General features: G+C 38.1%; 1 protein-coding gene across 4 annotated transcripts in view; it reads right to left on the bottom strand.

Moving 5' to 3' along the window:
* The window catches only part of LOC127857963 (uncharacterized), a 261868-nt gene that overhangs the window by 205139 nt on the left and 36354 nt on the right, over nucleotides 1–20375 (bottom strand). For 2 of the 4 annotated variants that reach the window (XM_052394751.1, XM_052394750.1), the window contains exons 23-26: nucleotides 19368–19768; nucleotides 17029–17142; nucleotides 15895–16000; nucleotides 15095–15217 (exon numbers count right to left, since the gene is read on the bottom strand). The exons of the other annotated variants lie outside the window; for them this stretch is intronic. In XM_052394751.1, coding sequence (XP_052250711.1) covers nucleotides 15095–15217; nucleotides 15895–16000; nucleotides 17029–17142; nucleotides 19368–19768 — 744 coding nt within the window. The remainder of the gene's footprint in view (nucleotides 1–15094; nucleotides 15218–15894; nucleotides 16001–17028; nucleotides 17143–19367; nucleotides 19769–20375) is intronic. 4 annotated transcript variants of the gene reach the window in all.

Genomic DNA, 20375 nt, shown 5'->3' with positions numbered 1-20375 from the left:
AAAAAGAAATTGAGAACCTTACAAGCATGCCTGCCACTTTAAAGGGATGGTCAGCCAAACAACAAAGGACTATGAAATTGATAAGCTTTCAAAACGTTGTATAAATAATGTGGATGAAAGGACTAGGTCATGTGCAAATGTTTGAAATATTAATAATGTTTGAATTACAAAAATGCAAGTACTAAATAGCATGTTAGAGTCAAATTATTGAATGGATATAAATGTAGCTTAAATTAAAATTGTTAACAGGAAATAGATGGATCTTATAGAATGGAAGAACACACTGTGAGATATTCTTAGGTGTAAATTAAACTTATTCCAAGGGGCCAAATTGTTGTTATTCTATGTTGCTGAAAACATATTTTTCTGATTAAATTAATTTAATCATACATGCCATAATTTTTCAGACCAATTCCGGGACATTGAGTTAAATTGTCCGGGACTTTTACCGATTTTCCGGGACATGTTTAAAATGTAGGGATATTTATAGACATATGCATTTTTGGTACGTTTTTTTTTGTTTCGCATCGTTAATTGCAAAAGTTCGAAAGCCTATCCGAAATACACTTGATCTATTAACGTCAAAGTAAACATTACTACTTCCGTTACTAGACACAAGCCACGTGTTTTCAGTGTAAGCGTTCTAAACATAGATAGTGACGTCACTGCGTTATTGTTATTTAGACCGGTGTGTAACGCGTAGTTGTTGATACGCCGTTATTCATTTATAACATTTATACAGTAAAAAATACAACAATACAGTACCGTTAGATCGTCAACTCAAATCAATTCACAATACATACTCATTTTTTTTTACTCAACTTCTTTGTCGGTTAAACGTGCGAACATAAACTGCTTTTAATTTTTTACTCAGCGATATTGGACTTCAGATGTGTGAACAACTATCCTTTGCCCATACGCAGCGGGAAATAATGACGTAGTAGATTAAAGTCAATTAACAACCATATTAAACAATGCCGCCTTTTCGGTTTGACCGCGAACGTGAGACAATCGATATGATAACAGGACCCCTGTTAATTGATCGACTTTGACACATAGCGTAGTCTGCCTATTCGGGTAGGCATTGTCATGGAGACGCTGCAGATATACACAGATTCGAGGTGCAGTTAAGCCTGAGAAAAGGTACATGTATATATGGATTTTGTAAATTCCGGGACATTTGACAGATGTCAGGGACAGCGGGACAAGTTCTTCATTTCCGGGACTGTCCCGGACAATCCGGGACGTATGGCATGTATGATTTAATTAAAGCTGGAAACCAAAATTATTCTTAAACAGTTGTATTGACCATCCCTGTCAGTGGACAAGGTAGTTTTAATACGAAAAGCATCTTGCAACAAGAGCTGTCAGAGGACAGCGCGCTCGACTATTCGAGTGCTTGACAGTATAACGTAAGCCATCATGGGGAAATTGTTCATATTCAATAATTTATTCGATGATCTTTCAAAAATAAAAAAAAGGAAAAAATAAAAAAAATGTTGGGGGTTGAGAGGGGGTATAATGTGGGGAGTGGTCATTTATTAGACGATCTTTCAAAAATAAAAAAAGGAAAAAAAAAAATTTTGTCGGGGCGGGGGGGGGGGGGGGGGGGGTGAGAGGGAGGTATAATGAGGGGGGGGGGGGGGTAATTTATAAGATGATGATAAAAAAAACACAATTTTTTTTGGGGGGTGGAGGGGTTGGGGGGTGAGAGGGGGTATAATGTGGGGAGGGGTAATTTATTAGATGATGTTTTAAAAAAAGGGGGGGGGGAGGGATTCTGGGTAGGGGCGTGGGGTATTGTTTGGGTGGAATCAATTGTGGTATTCAGGTAAGTGTTGTTTTGTCAAAGTAATAATAAAATGTGATCATAAATAAAGAAGTTATGACAATTTAAGCAAAATGTTCACTTATTTAAGTGTAAAAGGGGCCATAATTATGTCAAAATGCTTGATACAGTGGTCTGCTCTTGTTTATAGGTTGGGGTCATGTTGGAAAACAAGTATGCAAAATATAAAAGCAATATGCCAAAGGATATAGGAAATATTTGGGGTACATGTAGTATGCAAAGTTTAACATAAATTAATAAATAATATGCATATTCTAAGTATAAATTGTGCAATAAATCTGTCAAAATGCTTGATACAGTTGTATGCTCTTGTTTATAGGTTGGAGTCATGATGGTTAACAAGTATGCAAAATATGAAAGCAATATGTCAAGGGACATTGAAAATATTTGGGGTAGTACGCAAACTTTAACATTTGCCGCATATTCTAAGTGGAAAAGGGGCCATAATTATGACAAAATGCTCGATAGATTTGTCTGCTCTTGTTTAAAGGTTAGGGTCATGTTGGTAAACAAGTATGCAAAATATGAAAGCAATATGTCAAGACAATGAAAATAATTGAGGTAGTACGAAAACTTTAACATTGCACGCTAACGGCACGGCACGGAACGCTGGGGTGAGTAGGATAGCTCCACTATATATATTTCATATATAATAGTCGAGCTAAAAATGGGTGTTATGCTATTTATGCCATATGCTACCAATGTAGCTCCTGACAAGTCTGGCCTCTGTAAAGGCTGCTTTGCAACAACCTTCTCCGAAATCAGACCATGACTTTATAGTGAATAGGAAAGCTCCTGACCATACTGCGCCAATGCGCAGGCAGGTATTGAGCCATGCTGGCCACTTATGGCATAAAACCCATATTCGCATAGCGCGGCTCATACAACAATTCAGAACACAATATTGAGCAAAACAAGAGCACTGCATAACGGGTGCCAACGCTCGGCTGCGTTGCAGTTTTGAATTAATGAAAGCTTGTCAGAATTTTTTTTTTTTTAGAGATCACAGTGACCTGGATCTTTGATCTAGTGATCCAAAAATGGGTGTGGCGTGTAGAACTCATCAAGGTGCATCTACATATGAAGTTTCAAAGTTGTAGGTGGAAGCACTTTGATTTTAGAGCCAATGTTAAGGTTTTATCACGGCGGACGGCGGATGGCAGACGCCGGACGATGAGCTGGCTATGACAATACCTCGGGTTTTCTCCGAAAACAGCCAAGCTAAAAATACTAGAATAAACACTAATTATTACTAATTGAGACTCTTGCACTGGAAACAACATGTTTTTGCTCTAGGGAGATGATAACACTGTTATTGTTATGAAAATGTATCACATTAGCCACCAACATGCACACACTGCTTTAATAAAACCATAATGACAAGCTGAAAAGTTATTTTTTTTTTTTTCAAGAGAATTTAACCAGGATTTGATTACTGAAAATATAATTTCTTTTGCATAAACATATGTGTGGGGTCATTTCTAACTATTATCCCTTTAAATACTTTGCTTTCTAAATTTATAGTCATACCCACCCAAAGTAAAACAAGTTCACAATAAGAGAGCCAAAGGCCCTAGGTTGCTCACCTGAGAACTGAAGCAACTAAACTGTCCTAAGCAGCTTTTGTGTTATTTTATATCAAATGCACCTTCTGACCTTGCTTTTACAGGGACATGTTTTTGAACTGGGCTTAGATTGATTAGAACAAATGTTTTAATAAAGTCTTATGATGCGATTTCTAGAGTGTTCACACGGGTTCACTACAGCCAAATAAGGAAAATGCCACGCCCTCTTGTAGCCATGTTTCTAAAACACAGGAACCACTGTCAAACTTGGTTGATATATCATAAGTACAAATCCATTTAGCAAAATAAATATAAAAAAGACAAACAAGCTACTTCTAGTATTCACAAGGATTCCATCTAGCCATATAAGAAAAACTGCCCCAACCATTTGTGGCAATATTCTTCATCAGAACTATTTTCAAACAGTATATGATAATAATTACTAAAATTGCTCTAAGCAATTCTCCTGACAATTGGAAAAAAACAACTTTTAGAAAGTTTACATGCTTTTATCTTTTATTCGACCTAGTGATTTAGTTCTTTACTCCACATGGCCCAGTTTTGAACATGGCTGATATATATAAGGAAAATGTTTTGACCAAGTTTCACGAAGATTAGGAAATAAATATGGCCTCTAAAATGTTCACAAGGTTAATATTGACAAAGTACACTAGACAAAAGGCAATCACAAAAGATGAGCAGTTTAAAACAAAACTCATTCCTAGACCCCATGCTGCCAGATTTATCTTGCATCACTGGGTGACTTACATTTTCTTGCAAGGGAGGTAACATTGAGCTTGCAGTTTGAGCTTGGGACAGGTTGTCCCCCCTGCTTCCACTGTCATCTGCTTCCTGGGACTGAGAGGTATCGGAACCACCATCTTAATAAACAACAACAACAAATGCAGATATTAATATAACTGCATAAAGCATAATATCAAGGAAATATTCTTACACCATGGTGCCCTTATATTGTTGCTGCTGTTATCAGATGGGACAATATTTTATAAATTTCCAGATGTCTGCGACTGGTTAATTGAAAATCGACAGTGATTCTGTTTATATAATTTTACTGTTACACAGAATCAAAATATGCTTTTTATTTTCATACAGTTTCATAACAAAACTTATGATTTTACAGGCAGAGCTTTTTTTTTGCCTTTTTTATATTTAAATCACACTTAAACTTAAAGATAATAATTTTGCCACATTTTTTTAACAATATCAGATAATGATTAACTGCTTCATTTATTGTTTCGCATTTTGGGTTGTTCATATTCTCACCTAAAAATACCATGGGATAAAATATTGCTGACACAGAGTGGTACTAAAAGACAATAAATGTGCCAAATATTTTTTTTACAATTTAATCTCTGGGCACACAAGAATGTCTTGGAGTGTTTCAATTTCTAACCTGAGAAGCCCATGGGGTTAAATATAGCGGGCGCAGAGTGTGAGCTGGGCAGAGTGGAAAAGAGCCCGCTGGGAACGCTGTGGCCGCCCGTTGACTTGGGGTTTAACACGTCCACGTACTGCTTGCGGGCTCCTGTAGCATGAACACAGACAATTAATATAATTTTGTTAACAAGAGCACCGCATAACGGGTGCAAAAACTCGGCTGCGAAAGCTTGTCTGATTAATTTTTTTAGAGGTCACAGTGACCTTTACCTTTGAGCTAGTGACCCAAAACTTGGAGTGGCGTGTAGAACTCATGCAGGTGCATCTACATATGAAGTTTCAAAGTTGTAGGTGGAAGCACTTTGATTTTAGAGCCAATGTAAAGGTTTTAGCATGACCCCTACAGCGGATGACACGACGAGTTAGCTATGACAATACCCCGGGTTTTCTCCGAAAACAGCCAACTAAAAACTATTTCTTTCAGCTTTTAGCTTGATATGAAGGTTAATTGAAATGCTCTTGAGTCCGTTTCCTGGGAGGAACCAGTACTTGATATCTTTGGGTGGAGATCATTTGTCAAATATTTTTAATTGTAAACATATTAATAATAATAAAATAATAATTAAATATTATTATTAAAACATATCCATCAATGACAATTACTTCTGTTCCACCATATAACTTAAATTGTCTCAGTCCAAAAACTTATTATGACTGAAAATTAAACAAAAGCTCCATGGTTGTTGTTCAACTCCAGCACATACACCAGCTGCTGATTTAGAAGCCCACAACAAAGCCTGCTTATTTTAAATTAACAAATATGTAGTACTTCACTGAACTAATTGAAAACAATATTTAAACAGAGATAGAATTTATGTAACCAACAAGCAGGCCTTACAAATAACTAAACCCATTACCATGATAAACTTTAATTTTATAAATTAAATCATAATGAATTGTTTATTCAAAATACGTTCATAACTAAATTTCACATTTTCTAAACAAATTAAATAATTTAATTGTAAATTTATATCAACAACATTTTTTTTTCTACAACTAGATACAATCAATCACCAAAACCAATCCCCATGCATATTTATTTGATTATCAACTACATTCAAGATGTGTTTGTTAAACACTATGCCCCCCCATATATTTGACCTTTGATCTTGAAGGATGACCTTGACCTTTCGTCACTCAAAATGTGCAGCTTCATGAGATAAAACATGCATGCCAAATTTGAAGTTGCTTCAATATTGCAAAAGTTATGGCAAATGTTAAAGTTTGACGCAAAAAAAAACCAACAAACCAACAAACAGACAGTGCAACCCATTATAGACTGAGGGACATTAAAATCTCTCTGCAACATCAACTCCAGGAGGACTGCATATAGCATTTTCTTACTAGTGTTTGTTACTTGTGATATTAATATTAATCTCTATTTTCTTAATATAATCCTTTACCAACCTCTAATTACTTATCATTATTATGTTAAGTAATAATGAATCCTTCATTAAACATTCAATAATCATAAGCAATTCATGCTTAATGTTGTGTCTTTGCTTTATTTTGTCTTGCACAATACACCATTGAATATTTGTGGTCATTTTATATCCATATATTCATATACGATTGCAAACCCATGCCCAAACTGTACATGGCAATTTTATATATACGAGGGTGTCATTGTCGAAATGATATTGGCATTTATACGGTTTTTGATAAATCTAAAACAAATTTTTTTAAATAAAATTCATTTTAATTATTAAATACTTACCTGTTATCGTATGCTTATACTTTCCAAGGGGAAATAACTCATCCGGAATTTTAACTGGGAATCCGCCACCTCAATACCGTAATACAGGCCAGGTTAAACATAGTGCAATGCAACCTAGCCAAAAATCGGTAACCAACCCTCAATATTCTTTCAATATATATACAAAAATATTAATCGAATAGCGGGGTGGGAGGTGGGACTTACCGATAACAGGTAAGTATTTAATAATTAAAATGAATTTTATTTAAAAAAATTTGTTTTAATGTCATAAATACTGACCTGTTATCGTATGCTGATTTTGCAGCTGCGGTGGGAAGGTTCGTATATATTTTCCCAACACAGTAGAACCCATAAACAGGGTTATCAGCTAATGATATCAAGTAATCTTCGTTAAAACGGTATTAATTATGACTTCTCGGACAGAGTAATATGTCTATGTCGTAAAGAAGACACTACCGTAAGTGAAACCACAACAAGCCCAAACGTATACAAATTGTATTGTTGGCACTTCAGAAAACGAAGATAAAAAGATGACAAGGTGGTCGGATTCCTTCAGTAAACAGCTTAGAGCACGTCAAAAAGTGGGGTGTGATTAATATATGCCCACAAAACAGACAGAGCTCTTAATTCATGCGGTCAGATCCTAAAAAGGAATGAATCCTTAGATAGGATAAGATTAACTTTCCTTAGTCGAGGTCTAACCCCGAGAAATAGAAGCCGCAGACACATCTCCCCCCCCCCTTTTTTGGGGGAAATGAAGAGTGTCTTTGAGAACCTCGAATGGACTTCTGACTAACACTGCTGAGATAGAACTTCAACGCCCTGATTGCCCAAAGAAGTTTATCCTCATCTTCATGACTACCAGTTTAAGAAAACTTGGAAACTTGAAGGTAGAAGCCATATAGAGGACTTGATATTAAGCAAGGAATCCTGGCTGACACAACAAAGTGAAAACGACAATAGATCCAACTGGAATTGGTCGTATTCAACAGAAAAAGCATGAATTTCACTTCTCCGTATGGTAAAAGCCATAATAAGAAGGAAAACCGTCTTAAAATTATATTGGAACTGTTAATAAGCCTGATGAAAAAGGTTCATAGGGAGCTCATTAAGCATCCCAACATGTTACACAAGTCAAAACCGCTTAAGAAGGTAAAGGAACGAAAAACATAGTGTTGACGTTCCATAGTTTGGATCAGTTCCAAAATAGGTAAGACAGCACAGAGTTGCGATGACTTACACAAAACAAGGTATACGAGAGCATAATCTCTATCCTTTGATGAAGAAAAGAACAAATTTCTTATCATCAAGAAAAAGATGAGAAAAACCTCTATGTATCTAGCAGAGTGATTAAGGTAATAACTATGCTCTCAATTACCCAGTAAAAAAAAAATGAATTTCCATAGAACCTTTATACAGTTCTGATGGAATTGTCCTTGCACAAGTAACAAGGATTGAAACTCTAACAGAAAAACGTTCTTCTGTAGAGATAACTAAAAGTTATTAATGGCCAGACATGAAGTGGCACATGTTTGGATCAGTAAAAATATGTCTCAGTGAGATATGATATTTGACCTGTGAAGAAGTTTCCTGAAAATAATTGTACAGGAGACTTAAAAGGTCGTAGAACCATAATCCCATGGTTCATTACGTATATTTCATGAAATTATGGCAAAAACTCAGTTATTGCAAAAACTCACCAAGAAAGCAAGATATTCCAGTTTATGTCAATGGACGAATGTATAACAATCGCACACCCTGCTGGATCGATTTCTGTGAACTGCATTGTTGACGTTGTTCAGCATACCGGTATACACTGCGATATACGATCGCATAACGCTAATAACTAGCGTTTGATGATAAACAACATTCTTTGATATACTATGTACACCATGCAACTCGTCTGCAACTTCACTGGCGCGCATGCGCGATTACATTATTGAACCCAACGGAAAAATAATTCGAAAGAAAGAACTGCAGGACAAAAGGTCCAACAGGGCGTTGAGACGAACTGGTATGAGAAAGACGATAGAGAAAATTTGTTGTTCTTGCAAAGAACGAATAAGTTCCTGATTTCCAGTTACAAGGAGTGATAATATGATCACCTCCGTGTCTGTAAGTAAACCACGACCGATGTGTGATAGTTGAAACCATCACAAAGGAATCGTGAAAATGTGTTGTAAATGAAAAACAGCTAAAAAGAATTTTTGCTTTTCAAGATGTATATGTGCAGGTGATATTCGTTAGGATACCACATAATTGAGAAAATCAAGATACGTTGTTCTATGTGATCGTCCATAACCTTATCTGCTCACATCTGTATAAGATGTAAGGAAGGTTGTGGTAGAATAAACTATATTCTTGCCAAGATAATCTTCTAGTCTAGACACCACTGAATAGTGGTAAATAATGACAAAAAGATGGAAATCTGTGTCATTAAATAATCCCGAGATTAATACAATTATCTTAAAAATAAAGCTGAAACGGACGTAAGAAAAGACGTCTCAGCAGAAGGACCGGTGACCGGACCGGTAAATACCGACCGGTGACCGGAACCATTTGTCAAGGATGGGTGGGCAAAGAAACCACGGCAAGCCGAACTTTCCCACTCCAAACACACTTGAAAATTGGTAGAATAGGACAGTGTTTAACACTTATAAGTTAATGACCTATCTACAGAATATAGCCTCTTCTTGAACCAATAACAGGCGCCTTTAAAATCCTGGATAATACAGGTCGCGAAGTCATCGATTTGCGAAGTACGGAAATATGATTGATAGTGGTACCTCCGGAATCGGATGTGTGATGGCAGAAAAAGGTGAAAACCCTAGGGGTAACCTTAAGCGGGTCCACGCTTGCCGGTAGAATGCATGGAAGTCTTAAATTCTGACTTGATTAATCCATTTACTTCAAGACTTCTAACCTGGACGAATTCCGAAAGGAATACGACCAGTTATAGGAAGACGGCCTGTTATGGCCAGAAGTGTAATAGAAGAATAACTTTAAGATGAGGTCCCTCCAGATCCTAGGATCTAAGATCTGAGTTCAATAGGTCCTAAGCCATCTACAAGACTGTAGCCGCTATGCGGTCAATCTGATAGGCAATCCTATGTATCAGAACTCTTGTTGATTCCAGTAGCTTGAAAATATGCACTGCCGTAGGAGCAATAGAAAAGCAGAAGTCGATACAAATGTCGTCTTGCTAATCCTGCTAGCGTCATTAATGTGTCCCAACTGTTCCGTGACACTGACTGCAAAGTCTGTAGCCGACAGGTAAAGGCGGTTAAAACAATTCATCCTTCGGGTCTCGAACATAAATTAATAGAGGTCAAATAGTAATGTTCGACCTCAATGCTAATCTCCGAGCCCACTTCAGCCGATCTATCTGCAAGACCAGTAGTCTGCATGTAGCCGGTTGAGATAGAAGTACAAATAACAGATATAGCATGATTTGGTGACCGTCGCCAGTAGAAAATCAGTATTGAAAAACACAAAAAGTCATGTAGATTGTTGAATCCATAAAATATAATATTCAATACAATCATAGCCAGGGGTATACAACTATGTAATGTAGACGATACCCGTGATACTAAAAATTGACCGATGAAAACACAGTGGAATACCGGTAATTGGTAAGTGGTGACCGAACCGGACCGGTCAATGACCGGTAACTGTAGCCCGGTGAACGGACCAGTCATAATATGACCGGTGACGTTACCAGTTAAAGACCGAAAAAATGGTGGAATCCAAATGGTCTGTTATCAATGTCAAGCACTGCTCGGAAAAGAAGATCATGCCAAAAAAATCCAATCCGATGGCGATGAGACATCACTTATTCTGACCGGTGATCAGTGATCGGTGATATGACCGATGAATGGTGACCGATGTCCGGTGATCGGGACCGGTATAATATAACTGCGTCAGAATGGAAATATCTGGTGCAGAAGAATGACCATCCACGAAGTCATCTGATAATGTTAACCGGAAAACAACGGTAGATTATCAGTATTAATAGGCATAAGTGTCCTTGTAGTCGTAGTGGAGAAAAGAACAGCTTATCCCGAAGCCTGAATGTTAAACGAACTAGTGTTCGTATACAACTACGGCTCGGTGACTGCAACATGTGTGGATGCCATAAGAAGAACCATCACACGTGGAATGGAGACATGATATTCCTAAAGGAATAAAATGGAGAACGTCGATATGACCAGTAGGTTCATTAACGCCTACGTGAGAAGTGGCGACATCCATATAACTTCGATGCCGAAATATTGTTCGGCTACGCTGGAAATATTGTCTTCTACAATATTGTCTCCGTGAGCATTGACATGATCGCTTACGAGCGTATCAACGCCGAGAACTGCTCAATGAAGGAGAGGTATGTTCGATAAATATCCAGTGGTGCTCAATGCAGTCCGCTGATGTCTACGTGAAGGTTGACGACGTCCTCGTTTCCTGCGATGTCGAGATCTGGATCGGCCGAGATGTGGATCGGCTGCGATGAGACCGAGATCTTCTAGAATAACGTCTCCGTGAGTGACGACGTGATCGCTTACGAGAGCCGCGACGATGAGAACTGCTCGACGAAGAAGAGCGTGTCCGATGTCTAATCCTTGATGAAGACGATGTATTCAACGAAGAATAGGAGAATAATTCAATGAAGAAGACCGAGTTCTTCTTCTTGACCGGTGACTGGTGTTATCGGTGGCAGGCCTAACTGATGACTGTTGACCGGTGACCGGAGCGGTGATCAATGACCGGACCGGTGACCGGACCGGACCGTTGACATGACCGGACCGGTGACATGACCGGACCGGTGACATGACCGGTGACCGGACCAGACCGGTGACATGACCGGTGACATGACCGGTGACCGGACCGGTGACATGACCGGTGACCGGACCGGACCGGTGATCAATGACCGGACCGGTGACCGGACCGGACCGGTGACCGGACCGGTGACATGACCGGTGACCGGACCGGTGACATGACCGGTGACCGGACCGGACCGGTGATCAATGACCGGACCGGTGACCGGACCGGACCGGTGACCGGACTGGACCGGTGACCGGACCGGTGACATGACCGGTGACCGGACCGGACCGGTGACCGGACCGGACCGGTGATCAATGACCGGACCGGACCGGTGACATGACCGGTGACCGGACCGGCCAGTCAGACGTCGATCAATGGTCCGTGATCAACGTCCCCGGTGACGTACCGGTCATATCATGACCAGTGTTGTCACCGGATAATGACCGTATGGCGGATGCCAAATGGTCCGGCATTGGTCGATGTCCTTGACCAATGCCATCGGGCAAAGACCGGCTGACGGGTGTCGCCATATGGTCTGATGTTGACCGACTGTCTAAGAGACTTAGCATAGTACGGTCGCGATCGTGCCCGATACCCGGTGACTGATACTGCAACTATCATCCATGATCTGCGAAGTCACCGGGTATTTATCCACTCTTGTTTCTGCGACCATCATGTAGTCGAATATATGAAAAACAAGAGCAAAGCATATTCAACCATAAACTGGTCACAGACCAGATTATCATACGGCACATAAAATCATTATTTGACCATAATGAAAATTATAATAATACTGCCGTAGATCATAAATTAAACAAAAGTTTAATTCAAAACAGATGAAAAATAAAATGACGATCAATTAGATTGTCATACGGAACGTTAAAATCATTATTGCACACAATGGCAAATGATAAACAATCTGTCAATAGAAGAACACGCTTTGCACGATCTCGTAACACATTAGAAGAACATGCTTTGCACGTTCTAGCAATGTATTAGAAGAGCACGTTTTGCACGTGGTCGTTCGCGCCTGAAAACACCCAGCATGGTAGAAATAAACCATTGTTCGATAAAAACAAGCATGGCTTACCTTTTACAAATGAAACAAAATCCATTAAATCCACACAAATTAATCCGAATGAGAAATAAAAAGATAAATAACACAATTTATCTATTCAAAACCCCAATCAACCAAGTGAAAAACAATATTTTAATTCAGAGCCGTAAAAGACACGTATACACCTGGTTGATCCGGAAAGAATATTGAGGGTTGGTTACCGATTTTTGGCTAGGTTGCATTGCACTATGTTTAACCTGGCCTGTATTACGGTATTGAGGTGGCGGATTCCCAGTTAAAATTCCGGATGAGTTATTTCCCCTTGGAAAGTATAAGCATACGATAACAGGTCAGTATTTATGACATTAAAATCCTATCTTCTTTGATTTTAAACTTCGATTTATGATCTAAATCTTGTTGCCTGAACTTTTCAGACATATTCCACAGTAAGCGAGGGATGAAATACTAGTAATCGATTGTAGGACAAAGAGCACTCTGCGTTATTTTACATTCCCGGACAAACGGCACCTCATTAATTTGTCAATTGGCACCTGATTAAATTTTTCCACCCAGACATTAGCACCCAAATTTACAGCCAATGACTTCATTGGCAAAAAAAATAAAAATGTGTCATAGCCTCAAATCGGGTGCCGATTGTCCAGGTAAATAATTTCATCAGGTGCCAATTGTCTTGGCCCACATATCCAGGAATGCAAAAAAACGCAGGGAACCAATTTTTCCGGGTGCTGTTTGTCTGTATACTGAAAAATTCAGCAAGTTGAGAATGACATGATTGCTTTTGGGACCTGAACTGCTTTACAAGTTTTTTTTAAAGAACAGGAAAAATCAAGTAACATGGAGATGACAACATTTGGATGTAAGCACTGACAGGCATAATACGTTCCGTGTTCCACTGCTATTAACCCTTTTCCATATGATACATACTTTGACGCATGCAGTCCCATAGAAAGTTAAATTTAATTAAATACCTTTCTTACTAAATTCAAGTTTTAAAGGCTTCATTTCCAACCCTTAGGTACTGATGAGCAGCAAACAGTATAAAACCTGGTTTTATACTGGTTGCAAAAGCCATTTTCACTTTGCTTCTTTTGGGGGGAAAACTTAAATGATGGTAAAGAAAAAAGTATACCAACCAAGCTCTGAAAAAGCATATAAGACGATCATTAGATAGCAGCAAGCATATAAAACAATAGGAATAACTAATAATTCATTCATTTTATTGATAAATAATGAATAACACAACCCAGAGACCAACAAAAAATGTCTAATTACAAATTAAATCAATACTGGGTCATCATTTTTATGCAGCACATCTTGCATGAGTTATCTTGTCTTTGTTATTTGCTAATATAAGTAACATGATTCAAAAATTGATTAGGAACGCAACATTTCAATCACAATTTGTAACACAAGGCTAACTTAATTCCAGATAAGTTTCTGTCTGTATGCCAAAATCACCAATAAGAATTATTTATCTATTATGTATTCATCCTAACAAACATCCACTTGGTATCGACAAAGCAAAGGGTATTAAAATATAATGGGCTTAACATGCATTTTCATCCATGTTTAAAAATTCATACAATTTCAATATTTTAACAATCATGAACACGAATCAAGAATAACTAAATCACAAAACAGAGTCAGGAATTGGCAAGTGTCTCGGATATCAACACAGGGTTATGCAACAAAATAAAGTGAAAATAACATGCATGGTAATAACATGACTTTGAAAATCTGTTGACAGCATTTACAAAGGTAATCAAATAAAATGTTATAATGCTTAAGCATTACTAAGTAGTGCTTCATACCCAAGGCAACGCATGTTGTAATATGTATCAAAGTGTTACAGAAATTTAAAGTTGAAAAAGGGCCATAACTCTTGAACAAATTTGTAAATGATGATATTAATTGCACATGAACGACTTCATGTATACACATTTGAATGATTTAAGTTAAAAAAGTTAAGGAGTACTTCTTTGAAAAAGATTGCATCTATAAAGACCAACAGACTGACAGACACACTTTCACAGTTGTCACAGTAAGTGTATTGACCAATTTTGACTTTTCAATCAAGGAGCAAGTTGGCCATTAATTGGTAAATAATTTCAATTTGAAATAAATTCACTTCAAATACTGTGAGACCAATATTATTTGTCGGACACTAATTTTCAGGGGGTCCTCTCAATCAGGAAATCAAATGTCCAACAAACATTCATGTCCGTAGTCATAAATCAGACATTATAAACAAATCAAATAATTTGGGATCAATTTGGGATCAAACGAAAATGCCTGATTTTAATAATGAAACAAAATTTTATGTCAAGGAAAATAAATTAATCTACAGAAAAACAACCTTGGACAAAAAGGAAGATCAAGCAATTTTTTTCTCCACTTGTAAACGGCATAATGCATATTCAATTTATTTTGTTAAATGTGAATATTTTTCTTTTTGTCAAAGCTGTATAAATGCTTTTTATGCTCTTTACGTAATCAAGCCCGACAAATTTATTTGTCAATGCTACAGTGCTGAATATTTTTTCTTTATGTCAAAGATTTACATGGGTATTTCTGCTAATAACATCTTGGCCAGACTAATGCTTTCAACTTACCGAATCCTTTCGCGTTTTTCCTTGAGAACTTGTTGGGGCCAGAGGGCGGGAAATCACTGTTACCCTGGTTACTGGTCATGGGACCCTCCATGGTGGGTATACCTGTGGGTTGAGGGGGCATACCTGAAAAGGGAGAAAGACATTGAAGCATTGTTGATACTTGAAATTTGATTATCTTTGGTCATATCATACATAAGCAAGTTAAAATATATGAGTCTCGTTTTGGAAAACGCTTAATGCATGTGCCAGAAGTGTCGTCCCAGATTAGCCTTCGCAGTCCGCACAGGATAATCAGGGACAACACTTTCTGCTTTTATGGTGTCTATTGTTTCATTAAGTTCTTTGTTTACCAAAATCCAGTTAAGACAGAAATAGACGTCCCTGATTAGGCTGTATGGACTGCACAGGCTTATTTAGGACGACACTTTACGCAGATACCAGTACATTAAACCCAGTTTTCCTAGAACAAGGTATAAATAACATCTTATGTATATCAGAGCTGTCCCATGGTGCTTGAGGGGGGAGGGGGGGGAATGATCGCTACTTTGTAAAAACCAGCAGTCCTTTTCTTTAATTAATGTAACAATTAAAATTTCACATGTACGCACACTACTGCATAATGAATTCAATAGTCATATTCAAAAATGGGTCTCGCAATATTTTGTGGTCTCATATGCAGACAGCATAGCTCCAGACCAAACTGTGTAAATAAGCAAACCGGTCTGGAGCTACGCTGGCTGCATACGGTATAAGACCCATTTTCGCATGATGCGTTTTATGTAGACATGTGAAAATCAGACCTGTGCCAGGGAGTTCATGGTCCTTGGGGGGTGGGGCAGTAGGGGTCTCCTCCTTGTCGTCCCCATTCTTGTCCACCCAGCGCTTCTTCACCGGATCCCACACGATCTGTAGGGGTGGAGATAATAAGGGGACATTTATGAACAGGGGGACAAAATGGGCCATTAATGAACACAGGATTGCTCGCAATAATAATAAATCTTTTGAAGACACAGAAATAAGGGGCTATCCATGAACAGGTGTCCCACACATTCTGTAGGACGATATAATGGGCCATTTATGAACAGAAAGGTAAGGGCCATTAATGAATAGGGGTTTCATGACGAAATACTGGGACATCTATGAAACTGGGACAATAAGGGGCCATTTATGAAACAGGGGAAATAAAAGAACATTTGCGGACAGGGTTTGCACACAATTATTCTAAACAAAATATAGAAATCAAGTACAGCTCTATTGATTGCATAGAGAAAGAATTAGGTTCATGAAAAGGTAAAGGGTGTTGTTAAAAAAAAAGCTGGACCAGTCTGGTGATATTTTTTTATCATTCAATCAATTCCTGGAATTTCTGAATCCAAGACATGCCATTTTTTAAAACTAAGGCTATTCATATAAATTGATGTTTGCAAATAAAATTTTAACAGATTTTCACACTTTTGTTTTTGGCCATATAAGAAGGGCAAGAGTACGAACTAACAAGGAGCAGGGTGCAGCATCTTGCTATGTAAATTTAGATCTTTCTCTAAATGTGACACCTGATGAGGCATTCTGTAAATTTATAATCACGTTTCTCTTATGATTGCTATTACATCCCTAAAATTACATAATAATTGCATAAAACAGGTAATGTTCTCAACTAGGTTAACATGAACTTGATGAAATGAAAAAACCCACATGATTTGAGTAAACTAACAGAACTTATACTTATAACTGAACTTTAACAATTATTTCTGACAAAAAAATATTTCTTAAACATACCGAAGAATGTCACACACATTCTTAACATTAAACACAGATAAATGAAAATGCTAGTTACACCTCAGTCTTGAAAATAATTGGCCAATACTTAAAATCCTGACCAATCACAATACTTATTACAGCTCAGTCTTGAAAATAGATTGTCACAATTCACATACCGCAGGCTCCTTGTCATCGGGCAACTTCATCTCATTTTTACGGGAAAACAGGCCTCCTATTTTGGCAAACAGCCCCCCACCCGCTGCTGCTGCGGGCTTCTGCTTTCCTCCCCCCTGTGAAGCAGGAAACATGAGTCGTGTTCTGAGAAAACTGGGCATAATGCATGTGCGTAAAGTGTCGTACCAGATTAGCCTGTGCAGTCTGCACAGGCTAATCAGGGACTACACTTTCCGCCTAAACTTGATTTTCAGTAAGGAGGGACTTCCTTGAACTAAAAATACCATTAAAGTGAAAAGTGTCGTCCCTGATTGGCCTGTGCGGACTGCACAGGCTAATCTGGGACGACACTTTACGCACATGCATTAAGCCCAATTTTCTCAGAACAAGACACATATACAGGCTTGTCAGGCTGTTTTCAGCCAAATGAGCCTCGCTCTGGGAAACTTAGGCTAAATGCATGTGGGTAGTGTCATCCCAGATTAGCCTGTGCAGTTCACACAGGCTATTCAGGGACAACACTATCCGCTTTTATGAAACTTTTTGTTTAATGGGGCTCACTTCTAAATGAAAATGCAGAGTAGGTGGAAAGAGTTGTCCCTAATTAGCCTGTGCCGACTTCATCTGGGACGACACTTGCATTACGCCCAGTTTTGCCAAAACAACATATATATATATCAATTATATTTAAACTGTTACTTCAATTGCCAAACAATTACCAAGAGAGATGCCTAATAATTATTTTTGAATTTGAATGCAAGTTATTTCAACAAAAGGTATATAGGGCCATTATACTTAAATAGTTGCAACTTGACAGGAGATTTAAACAAAAAACAACAAGAGCTGTGTTTGTGAAACACAATGCACCTTACTGCGCCGCTTTAAAGCCATATATTTGACCTTTGACCTTGAAGGATGACCTTGACCTTTCACCACTCAAAATGTGCAGGTCCATGATACACACACGCATGCCAAATACAAAGTTGCTTTCTTCAATATTGCAAAAGTTATGACCAAGGTTAAAGTTTTGGGACAGAATGATGGACAGACAAGACAGGCCAAACACAATATACCCCCAATCATTCGATACAGGGGCATAAAAAGACCTTATTTAAAAGAATTTTTGTAATATAACTCAAATCTTATAACATGTTGTAAATAAGTAATGTTAGAAAAGTGCATAACTGTAAGAAGTTGCATGTACCTAGGATTTTATTCCGTTTTGAATAAGGTTTGAGACCATGTCATGGCAATTCTTCACACTCTGCCAATGAAAATATCACAGATCTACAGATTTTGCTATACTCAAGCTAGGATTTAACAAGGGACAAAATTGTCACAAAACCAGGTTTTCATTGTGAAAAAAAAATCTGATAAAGGGAGAAAACTCAAACTGAACTTTTGAAATGACCAAAAAAAATTAACCCCCTTTGTAATTTTTTTTTTTTTTTTTAAATCTATTTTTAGTCGTGGCGACCTTGACATTGGAGATATTGACGTGATTCTTTCGTGGGACACACCGTCCCATGATGGTGAACAAATGTGCCAAATGATTTTAAAATCTCACAATGAATGACATAGTTATGGCCAGGACAAGCTCATTTATGGCCATTTTTGACCTTTGAACTCAAAGTGTGACCTTGACCTTGGAGATATCGACGTAATTATTTCGCGCGACACACCGTCCAATGATGGTGAACAAATGTGCCAAATGATTTTAAAATCTGACGATGAACGACATAGTTATGGCTCGGACAAGCTCATTTATGGCCATTTTTGACCTTTGAACTCAAAGTGTGACCTTGACCTTGGAGATATCGACGTAATTATTTCGCGCGACACACCGTCCAATGATGGTGAACAAATGTGCCAAATGATTTTAAAATCTGACAATGAACGACATAGTTATGGCCCGGACAAGCTTATTCCGCCAGCCCGCCAGCCAGCCAGCCAGCCAGCCCGCCCGCATTCGCCAATCTAATAACCAGTTTTTTCCTTCGGAAAACCTGGTTAAAAAGGGCAAGTCAACCCTTTGTATAAACTTTAGAGCGTATTTTCCGAATAGAATTGGCTATATTTAACATATTTTAAATAATCAGTTTTTTCATTTTAATTATTATTTATATAATAAATGAAACTAGATTCACTGTGAAAACTGAGTCAATTTATTAAATTGTTGAATGATATTTGCTGTATAATAATGTGATCAGATCATAAAAAGTGCATGACAGGGGTCTTAGTGGTGAGGGTGGGGCCTTGAGGTGGCAGGGGGCTTCACCCTACCATTTTGATTTAGGCCCACCTGAAACATTTTTTTTTCTTAAGTAAGCATTCCACTTACCAGGCTCTCTTTACCACTATAACTATCCGGCTTCGATTTTGACTGGTTCAAATTTCTGCCCCCAGACGGATGCCTGTCCCGGCCACCCCCACCACTTCCATTACTACTCTCAGAAATAGTACGGGGTCGCAACTTCGGGGCAATGATCCTCGTCTGCGCAGGCTGAAGGTCGAATATACTTGGCTGATGTGAATAGAAATTTCCCGGGTTTTGAGCATCTACGGTATCTTCGTGTTCTTCTTGTGAAATGCTGGAGTTGGAAGCGATGCTGCTGCGTTTTTCAGACTGGTTTGACTGTGACGTGATTGCGGAGTTTTGGCTTTCCCCGAGGTTGACATCTTGTGGGAAACCAGTCAGCTTGTTTTGGCTGTGTGACCAGTGGTTTGCATTCTGATTAGGCACTGAAAATGTAAACCATTGTGTAAGTATCCTCTGTCAGGCTTGAGGGACACAAATTAAATAAATATTGTTCATTGAATTTCTTGGAATACTACACATTTTCTTCTGAAAATATAAGTGAAGAAATTTTGGGTACTAGCACAGAACAATGTACGGGTTCTCAAATAATTATACGACCACTTGTTTGTACACAAATCTAGGTTGGCGCTAAGGAAAAAAAATTAGTAGCCAAATTTCAGCACTACGATAACGACCCACATTATAACCTTATTTGCTCAATGAACGACATAATCATTATCATGAATCTATAGGTATCAACAATGACTGTATTAAATTATCAATGAAGTCACATTTAAATAAATTATTTGTAACCTGAAATCAAATAATTTCATATTGTTTTTTATTTTTCATTTATATTTATTTTCATGCACTGGCACAAACGGTATACAATGTTAGAACTTTCAGATATGCCCCGGTCTTCGATTGGGTGGGTCTTGCTTTGCATGCGTAGAACTTGTCATTGCAGACGACAGCAATAATTTTGCCCTCTTTCTTATAACACGGGTTTTACATGGCATACCGGTATTAATGCATAGTGAATAGTTATTA

Source organism: Dreissena polymorpha, chromosome 14, assembly GCF_020536995.1.
Source record: "Dreissena polymorpha isolate Duluth1 chromosome 14, UMN_Dpol_1.0, whole genome shotgun sequence".
NCBI lineage: Eukaryota > Metazoa > Mollusca > Bivalvia > Myida > Dreissenidae > Dreissena > Dreissena polymorpha.
The sequence above is the reverse complement of the archived record's forward strand: the minus strand, read 5'-3'. Positions and strand labels throughout refer to the sequence as shown.